The 10,709-nt window shown below is 40.0% G+C and overlaps 1 protein-coding gene across 1 annotated transcript; it reads right to left on the reverse strand.

Moving 5' to 3' along the window:
• Window positions 1–334: 334 nt before the first annotated feature.
• LOC142946921 (semaphorin-4E) lies at window positions 335–10,493 on the reverse strand. The gene is made up of 12 exons (XM_076088550.1): window positions 10,383–10,493; window positions 8,938–9,000; window positions 8,393–8,491; window positions 7,498–7,597; window positions 7,063–7,173; window positions 6,725–6,876; window positions 6,382–6,554; window positions 5,028–5,184; window positions 4,692–4,914; window positions 3,347–3,462; window positions 2,748–2,967; window positions 335–2,647 (listed from the first exon to the last, which is right to left on the reverse strand). The coding sequence occupies exons 1-12, from the start codon at window positions 10,476–10,478 to the stop codon at window positions 1,881–1,883; spliced, it is 2,277 nt and encodes a 758-aa protein (XP_075944665.1). The 5' UTR covers window positions 10,479–10,493; the 3' UTR covers window positions 335–1,880.
• Between the last annotated feature and the right edge of the window lie 216 nt (window positions 10,494–10,709).

Below are 10,709 nucleotides of genomic sequence, written 5' to 3' on the forward strand. Positions count from 1 at the left end.
ACTTCTTTATACTGAATAATTGAGCAGAGGCTCACTTCGACCCTTTCTCATATCTACAGTACTTGCTTGAGATGAAGTATAAGGCGGCTCTGAGCGCTGTTGTTAATGACAGAGTGTGAAAAACACAGAGCAGATACTGAGCTACATTCCTGTAATTTTGTTTGGTCGAAGACTTTTTTTCGACAAAAACAAACAGGTCTGAGGTAACAGTGGAGTCGTTGTGTTTGTGTTGTTATCATCCTGCCACACAACCCACAAGAGTATCTGTTGGAAAACATCAAGATAACAAGCAGTTGAACTGAGAGAGAAGGTAATCACTACTGATAGCTAGACACACATGAAACTCCCAATGAAGTTTATTATTATTAAAAAGGGCTGCATTTCCCCAAAAATTGTACACAAAAAACCAACAAAACTCTTGTCCGTGCTTTGTCTCAGATGCACTGATTCACTGAAGCCCACACTTCTGCTTCCCAATAGTTCACTCTCAATGATGACACAACATTTACTGCAGTGAAATAATCGTATGTGTTTGTTATGGAAGACAGAGTTATGAAGTTCACTTTAAATCACCTATAGGCACAGTGCGTAGCATTTAGGGGGCTCTATTAGCAGAAATGGAAAATAATATTATTATTATGTTAAGGCCTCTGAGCCAGGTGAACGGCGTTACTTTGCACTCGGCGGCTCACATTACTACAGTCGTGGAAATGGAGTGAGCGGACCGGTATTCAGTTGGTTGCAATCTGCAACCAGAGACTGTATATAAGAAGAGGACATTCTTTGTGATGTCACCCATTGATTTGTGGACTGACGTTTGGAATCCTCGAGTTCGGCATTTTGGCTGTCGCGATATTGTTTTTTTTGCAACCAGCGAACAGAAGTGACCATATTTGGACTCCAAAGGAGTGACGAGGAGACGCCGTGTACGGCTCTGGTAACGGCAGCGACCTGTCAATCACAAGGTTGCCCCGCCCTAAAGCATACCCTGCTTTATGGTCCATTTTATTCTAAATGGACCATAATTTACTAAATGAACATCATGCTGTACTGAAGAAGACTTGAAACTAGAGATTGAGACGATAAACTCATATTTATAGTGTTTACTGATGTGATACATTAAATAAGAGTCATTTTCTCATAGACTTCTTTACAATCGCCCCCTGATGGCCACTAGAAAGAATGCAAGTTCAATGCATTTTTCAGATCCAGAGGTTGCTGCCTGTCTGCCACACTAGATGCCACCAAATCGTACACACTGTGCCTTTAATCACAGCAGTAAGTCTGTAGTCTATTGCTTTTTTACTGCTACCCAGGAAATAAGAAGTACAAGCTATTGATCAATCATTAACACAACCACAGTACTGGACAGTATGCTCTCTGACTGAATAAACAGTTTATGAAATGAAATCTGCCCGGAAACAAGAGGTCAAAGTGTTTGCTACTTGTTCATTGTTGCTGACTCTATTTAAGAGACCTACGACTTAGATCACACGTATTATGATTGCTGAAAGAAAAACGTCATTGCGACAAATAAATAATAGTTGAAAATAAAAACGCTCTTGCCTGTACACAATATATTACACAGCGTGTATTCACAATTTAACGTTATACAAAAAAATATATATATACAAAAAAAAAAATGCCTTTTCAACTGTTTCCTGGAGTGAAAGTTCCACCAGAGAAGTCTTTACAGTGAATGTGAGCTGCCTCGTCCGAGTACAGAAATGATAGACAGTGGAGGAAATTGGCAAAGAGGAACAGGACACCAATCAAAATAATTTATAATTCGAAAACTTTTTCTCCACAGTAGCACACCTATAGGGAGATAATTGGTGCACTGTTGTCGGCCTTTGATTGAGTTCGAGAGCTCAGCAGAGTCAAATCTCTGACTCATCATTTATATATCCCAGACCGTCCAGACTTGAAATGTTGGCCATGGGTGTGAAGTGGTGCTCCCCGTTCCCTTTGAAGTCAACAGCAGAATGATTATTGTTGGCACTGCAAGGTCTTCCAGGCTCGGGTCCCAGGAGCTTTATCTCTGAAGTCCTGTTCTGGATGTGCGTGTATTCCGCCGATTGCCTCTTCCCCTCGCTTTCACCGGTGCGCTTTGCAAACTTGAAGCACTCCTTTGAACGTCCCTGACTCCAGATCCAGAATATGACGCCCATCAGGGAGAGACAAAGCAGCGACAGCAGAACCACGGCCACCTCCAAACGGGTCACCCTGTGCGTGTCGCTTTGGTTCTCGGGGGACAGCGGGTCCTCGGTGTCCGGGTTTGGCGCCGGCCCCGGTGCGGCTGGGTTCAGACTGCGAGTAGAGTTTGAGGAATTTGTCACCTCGTTGCCATGAGTCGTGCCGCCTGCCGCTCCTGCGCCGGAGCCGAGCTGTAATCGATAAACCGCCACAGTCCGGTTGTACGCCCTCCCGTTGATCAGCTCCACCGAGTCACACGTGTAAAGGCCGGTGTCCGACTCCGAGGCGCCCAGGATGAGGAGCCCCCTGCTGTAGATGTAGTATTTGTTGCTGGAGTGAAGTGTTTGTTCAGAGAATCGCCACAGGACCTGTGCCAAATTGGAGTGGAGCTGGCAAGGCAGCTGGATGTTGTTCTCTGGAACGAGGGTAAAGTCCACAGCTGCGACTGGATCTATAAATACACACACATTAAGTTGGTCTCACCGCATGCTGATGGATAAGATTCATACGAAAAGTATTGCCCGCAATGCATGCAAAACAAGTCCACGTACCTGGCTGGGGACATTGCGTGACGTCTCCCTCCTTCAGACTCTGTATTGCAGTGCTTGAGGAGGATGACGAGCTGTGGACTGAGGAGCACTGCTGGGTGGTGAAGTCCCAGACACAGTAAGGATCCCTGGCCAGGATGCAGTCCACACAGGAGTCATAGCGGCTGCAGTTACTGACCGGCATCTGGATAACACCAAACGCTGAACCTGCATACAGTTGGCCCTATTGGCAGATGCGCACACACACACACACACACACACACACACACACACACACACACACACACACACACACACACACACACACACACACACACACACACACACACACACACACACACACACACACACACACACACACACACACACACACACACACACACACACACACACACACAAATTAACCCAAAAGCATTTCATCTTCATTTCAACTGAAGCCTCTCTACTGCCTGTTAGAAGCAATTGAGTGACAGGATATTTAAATTAAGATATAAAGTCTGACTGAAGCTTATTGTCCAACACCGGTAAATGATTATAAACTATGATGACGGTGAGCTAACGAACCATATTTGCCACAGTGTGTTAAACTTATTAGGAGTTACCTTGCTGGACGAGAGGCGCAGGATGCTAATAGGCACGGGGCTTTCATACAGCTGAACTTCCTCAATGATGAACATCTCTCCTGCGTAGTTGACAGCCTTCTGAATGTAACCGTTTTCTGTCAGGACACAAAAAGAAATGGCCATCTAATACCCATATAATAAGCACATAGTAGTAACTCTCACTACTTATACAGAATGTGTGTCTTAAGAGGTACTGATGGCTTTAAAAGCTTACAATTAAAGGTGTTTGATTCTGACTATCACCAATAGATTCCTACGTGGAAACACAAACATCTTCTGTATTTGGTGTTTTTGCCTTTGCTTTTGTGCCTGGTTTGAAGTTGGAGAAAGATGATGTCACATACTTACTGTGCACCAATCAGAGTTTCGCAACATTTGAATAAACAAAAACAGTTGTAGTGATTATAGGCCAATCAAATTGGAACAAACCACACAGTCATAGTGAAACAGATGAGAGTTTTTGAGTGTTAAACTGTATAAGGCAAGGCAAGTTTATTTGTATAGCACATTTCAACAACAAGGTAATTCAAAGTGCTTCACATAAAACCATTAAAAGCATAGTAAAATGCAGAAATGCAGGAAATTGATTAATATATTAATTGAATCTGGTTCAATTAAAGGCAGCAGCAAACAGAAAAGTCTTCAATCTTGATTTAAAGGAGCTGAGGGTCTCAGCAGACCTGCAGCTTTCTGGGACTTTGTTCCAGATATGTGGAGCAGAAAAACTGAACGCTGCTTCTCCATGTTTAGTTCTGACTCTGGGAACAGAAAGTAGACCGGTCCCAGACGACCTAAGGGGTCGGGATGGTTCATAATGTAGCAGCAGATCAGAGATGTATTTTGGCCCTAAACCATTCAGTGCTTTGTAAACCAACAGCAGGATTTTAAAGTCAATTCTTTGTTTGACAGTATAAGACATACTTCACCCACAAAATTACCATTTGTATATCAATTACTCCCCGTCTGTTATCTTATATTCTTGAAGCACACTTTGTTTTTCTCGCATGCCTTCACACCGAGTGAGGAATGCGAAAATTATGAAAAAGTTGTCATCATGACTTCAAGGTAACACTGGGTGAGAAATTGATATACAAATGGTCATTTTGGGGGTGAAGTATTCCTTTAATATAAAACTACTTTTTTTTTTATTTGACTGAACATTTTACATTATGGAGAAATACTTAAAACCAAGAATTTCAAGGGCTTTTAAGTTTAACTAACCAGAATATTCATACAGAAAACTAATAGCCCCAAAATCAGTTCAGGTCTACTTTCATCTTTGTAAAACCTATTTTTTTAAGAGATATCCCATAGTTTAGTTTACCAGTGCCAATGAACATGACTGCATATCTCTGTCCGTCCAGCGCCAACACGCTGTCCACTACAATCCGAGTCAGCAAAGCTCCCCTCTTGACCAGCAGCGGGCCTCCTGTCAGCGGTTGAACAGCATCGTCCATGAGGGGGCGGTCCCTGATGAACTGGAGGGTTTTGTCAGGAAGGTCCAGAGAGCGATGCATCCCCATGTTACGTGCAACGTTATTGATGCACTGAAATTGCAAAACCTCAGTTCAGAATTGTGTGGGTTATTTTTCATATGAAACACTTTGAACGCTTTGATATCCAGAATCACTTCTGGCTGCAACAAAGTCTGTAGACTCACCGCTCCTGGTCTGGGGACTGGCACCTCTCCGGTGTACATCACCCACTTCACGTGGGACGTCTCCACAGCGACAGGTGTCTTAAACTTGCCCTCGTTGAAAATGTTTCGAATGTCAGACACTCTAAATGCACATACTGCAGAAACCTGGGACAAGCTCCTGGAAACACCAAACCAAACGCATTTAGTCAAGCAAACTGCTAAATACTGTATAGTTGAGTGACTGGAGAATATCTTTTAAATGTTATCTGTCCATTTCTTTTTTATTTGTGCCTGCTGTTTATTTAGACTGGATGTTATTGTGTTTTTAGCCTTTATATATACAGTTCATATATATATATATATATATATATATATATATATATATATACAGTTCATATATATATATATATATATATATATATATATTCATATATATATATATATATATATTCATATATATATATATATATATATATATTCATATATATATATATATATATATATATATATATATATATATATATATATATATTCATATATATATATATATATATATATATATATATATATATATATATATATTCATATATATATATATATATATATATATATATATATATATATATATATATATATATTCATATATATATATATATATATATATATTCATATATATATATATATATATATATATATATATATATATATATATATATATATATATATATATATATATATATATATATATTCATATATATATATATATATATATTCATATATATATATATATATATATATATATATATATATATATATATATTCATATATATATATATATATATATATATATATATATATTCATATATATATATATATATATATATATATATATATATATATATATATATATATTCATATATATATATATATATATATATATATATATATATATATATATATATATATATATATATATATATATATATATATATATATATATATATATATATATATATATATATATATATATATATATATATATATATATATATATATTTATTGATATATATTTATCTATTTAATTTTTTATATACATATTTTGTGACTATCCATCGGTAAAAAACTAATGGAGGACAAAATTAAAATCCTAATGGAAAAAAAAAAATATGATATATATTAACTGCTAAGTGGCGTATGTTGACATAATGAATGAAACAAAAGGACAATATTCTTTAAAGTTTTTGTTTTGTTTTTTGACCAGTCATTTTGTAAATATAGACACCCTTTTTAAATCTTCCACATTGACTCCTACCTTGCCAGAGCTCGACACCCATCCTAAGACATAAAACTACAGGATTTGAATTTAAGCACGTACGACTGCGGAGTGAAGACGGCGTAGAAGACGCTCTCCCTCCAGTCCTCGTCCTTCAGCAGGAAGACATCCTGGACAATGGGGGGCAGGCTGGGTTCAGGGAGGGAACAATCCAGACGAGCTTTCAGGAACGTCGTCCATTTCCTCTGCAGTGTCCGCTGGCCGCCCATATCCCCCTAAACGCAGAGACAGATACTCCTCTTAAACACAACAACCAGACCAGTGTGTCAGACAAAGAGCGTGAGGCCAAACACATCACTGCACATTCTCAAACAGGGATGTTATTAAACCTACTCTCTCTTCACGTCTCTGAAAAAGCTTTTATACAGTATATATGTAATCATACCTTGCAGACACGGGCCACTCGAGACACTGCAACTTTGCTGTAGAAGTCGTACTCCATGGCATTCTCACTGAAGAACATGTACACCTTATCATCATCACCATCAGGACTATCAAAACTCTCACCCACAAAGTCCATGTAGACAAAGTTTGGCTCTGAAATCAAGTTTAAAAAAAAGGCAATTAACATTTAGGACAGGTGCAGAAAAGTCTAGATATCTACAAAATACTGTCTCCTGCATAAATAGTGTTGCTGCAGTAGATTCCCTCTTAACTTTGCACACCATTATATAAAGCTTTAACTGGACAGTTGTTTTTTTTTTTTGCAGGGGAGGAACTCACCACTGAGCCAGGAGCTCTTAAACTCTGTGCGAAGAGCCAAGTCGGAGCTGCGCAGAACCACCGGCTCAGAGCCCAAGAAGTTGATGGATGTAGCAGAGTACAGGTCATTTCCTGTCGGACAGGAAGAAGAGGTGAGGGGAAAGATTCCTGGAAACACATTATTCATATTAAACAATATCTCATTTATATGCCGACTAATGGACTGATCCAACCGTCTTTGTCTGACTAACTAGTGCGTACGTTGAGTGAGCAGGTAGCGCTATGAGGGTGCCATTTGTAACATGTGCCAATACATTTGGCGCTCAGGTCTTGTGTGTCTAGTAAAATTCTGCACACAGTTATCACACGGCGATATTTTCTGTTGGTGCACTTTCAACGCTCAGCAATTTTCTGTGGTTTGTTCCCGTTGGCAGCAAACCCGACACAGACACTCACCGACCATGAGGGAGGAGTATCTCTGGAAGGGATCAAAAGGACACTTCCCCTTCCCCTCCTCCTGCTTTCCCTCCAGCCTCAGCTGTCCATTAACAAACGTCTGTCGGAAACGAAGGGGGGAGAGAGGACAGAAAAACTTGTTAAGAGAGAGAAAAGAGAGAGAAAAGGGTGCCAGTTTTATTCAGACACAGTACTGGCAAACAGTACTGAGTCTACCAGCCTGTTTTAGCCCATTAACTACAACCTGCGTGTATTAACATTATTACTCACCATTCTCCAAAAGATAAAACATGATGAAGATATAATATATATATATATGTAAAAGTTAGCTGTTGTTGTGGTTCTGCACATAGGAACCATTTCATTCTCCTTGGTGATACCTTTAAGAGGCTCATTCCTCTGAGAGGTAAAATTACTGTTTTTGTCAATGGAGTTTGGTGGATTTGAAGAGAGTATAGACAACAGCTTCAGTTCCTCGGCTGTCTGACGGCGAGGTAAAGCAGGGAAAATATTCTAAATATAGCGTACATTTAAACTGATATCGATATACGTTTATCTGTTGGCTATGTCCACAGCAGTACATTACTTTGCTCCCATGCTGGTACTCCTGTTTGTTTCTTCAAACTCGGGCCGTGCCGACCGCCATCTACTGTAGGTACACTGACTATGGATAAGTACCTCATACAACCCCACTTCAAAACATCCACGCTATCCCTTTAAGTCAGGAGCACTGAAGCCCATGACAGGTTTATAATCAAAATAAAAGGAAAAGGGTTTGCAGATAATTGGAATGACTCAAACCATGACCCCCTCATAATAAACAGAGGTCCTTGTCAACAGAAACCACATCTGAACTAACTCCCCATTGAATCTCTACTTACTAAAGTTTACTTACCATATAATCACAGATGGGGCTGAAAGCATTTGTGCCGCACACATACATAGTCGTGTCGTTCACTCTGTGCAGGGTTCGAATGTAGTTACGGCATTCCACCTGCAACAAGATCCAGCAGAGGGAATGCCAAGGTCAGAGCTCTGTTAGTTCAGCCGCAAAAAAACACAAACATGCCACACACACACACACACACACGCACACACACAGCACACGCACACACGCACACACACAGGCTGCCTGGGGTTGAGCTGGTGACCAGAAGGTCAAGGCTGTGTACATGCATTTCCCTCTTGTGCCTTTATTTGGACATTAGGTACAGAGCTGGAAGCAAAGAGCTTCAAAGAGAGCTCTGTGTAGACTTGAAAAAAAAAAAAAAAAAAAAAAAAAAAAAAGACAAGATATAAATGATTTACAGATACACAGAGATAAACTTCATAGGGGGGTGAAGTGCTTTCACTCAGCAGCCATCCTTTAAGGCTGTGTCCTTACCCCAGAAGTAAAAAGTTAGCGTATGCGAGCTCTGTTTTGAAAGACGTTTCACAAACCTCAGCATGTTTTCCTTTGTAGGTGCACTCCCTCTGTTTCTCCTCGGTGACTCGCCAATACACCTGCATCAACAGAGGGGACAGGTGTTCTTGTCAAAGCATGTAGGAACGGTGTCGCAACTCGAAGCCCGTCGGCAGTGGAGCTGTGACCCGTTTGCTCTCACACATTTCACTGTTTGTCTGCAGGCTGGGACACCAGTCCCTCTTCCGTTGTGACTGTTAGCTGTGCAACTACAATTATGAACCCACAGACCACCGTGTGGAGTCCAACAAGACCATTATTCATTCAAATCCCTCAAGCAAATGTGCACGGGCCAAATAGAAAACAGTGTTGAACTGGCAGCTGATTTGAGAGCAGTTCATTACGCAATCTGGCGTGTTTCGGTGAGCCAAGGTACAGTCTCTTAAAATAGTGAAAGAGGGCAGAGAAAGATACACAAAGAATACACTTACTGGAGGCATGAACTGATCATCAAATGTTACTGAAATGTTCTCGCGCCAAGATAAACGGGATACTTTCCCTTTGTGAGGCTCCAAAAATCCTTCAGACATGCTGAGGGAGAAATCTTAAACTCATAATTTACATCTACACCACCACCATTACCTCTGATGTAGTGTCACAAATAGACATTACTTCATTTTAAAGGGGACATATCATGAAAAATCCACTTCTTTCAGTGCTTGTGCACATACATCTGGGTATCTGGAGTGCCTACCGACCTTTAAATTGTGAACTGAGACGGCCGAGTCATTTTTTTGTGGGCTGCCAAGATCAGAAATCATGTGATTCAAAAAGCCAAAATTAGATTTTGCTATGTCACATGCAGGCTCATTATAATATACCGAACCCCATCTGAGTATCTCCGGCCACAGTTTGAGAACTGCCTTTGCAAAGGTGCGCTGTATTTTTCTCAAAAGCCGACCAGAGCAGACTGGGCTTTTTTGAGAGGGAGCCTAAAAGAGACAGGCGCTAAAATGGAGCGTTTCCGACAGAGGGTGAATACAGGTGTATTCAAATAGTATTCAAATAGTGTGTTTTCTGAACATTAAAGCATGTAAACGTGTTCTAGCAGAAACCCCAAAACACAAGTATGAACCTGGATATGAGCATGATTTGTCTCCTTTAAAGGATTATATTATATTATGAACTAAAACATTTAGGAACCACTGATATAACTCATGATAAGGAAAGACAAATCCGGCCTTGAGTGGCTTACTGATTATTTGATGAAATGCCTTTGACCACTTCAATAAAACATCATAAATGTTCAATAAATCTTCCATTTTGAATCTGTTGTTTATTGAGAGTTATTTAATCTGCCAAAAGACAATTTGAATGTTAACATAAAAGTGTTCTGCTTCAAACACAACACAGCTGATCAGAACAGACATTTTGTTCACATTTTCTCATCTCTTTTTGGATGGATCCCTTCACGTGTTCTTACCGCAGCCTTTCTGACGGAGACGTCGTTGATGTCCAGAGCGTATACGGCCTCTCGGGCCCCCAGCAGCAGCACACCCAGGTCATCTCTCATCAACATAGTGGAGTAGTTGAAGATCCCCTCTTCTTTGAACAACTTCAGCTCGTCTAAAAAAAAGTAGAGCATCTGCATTGCTTATCTACGTTTTAGCTGTTGTGACTCTGTGCAGTTGGGAAAACGCTCCCACAGCAAAAAATAAAATGCAAATTCATTGAAATTGTACAAACTTGTCCAAGCCAAGCAGAAAAACGAAGAAGTTAAAGTTACACTGCTTATTCGCTCGGTTCAAAT

The sequence above is a fragment of the Anarhichas minor genome, unplaced genomic scaffold (assembly GCF_050575085.1).
Source record: "Anarhichas minor isolate MPS153535 unplaced genomic scaffold, ASM5057508v1 ptg000010l, whole genome shotgun sequence".
In the NCBI taxonomy this organism is placed as follows: Eukaryota; Metazoa; Chordata; class Actinopteri; order Perciformes; family Anarhichadidae; genus Anarhichas; species Anarhichas minor.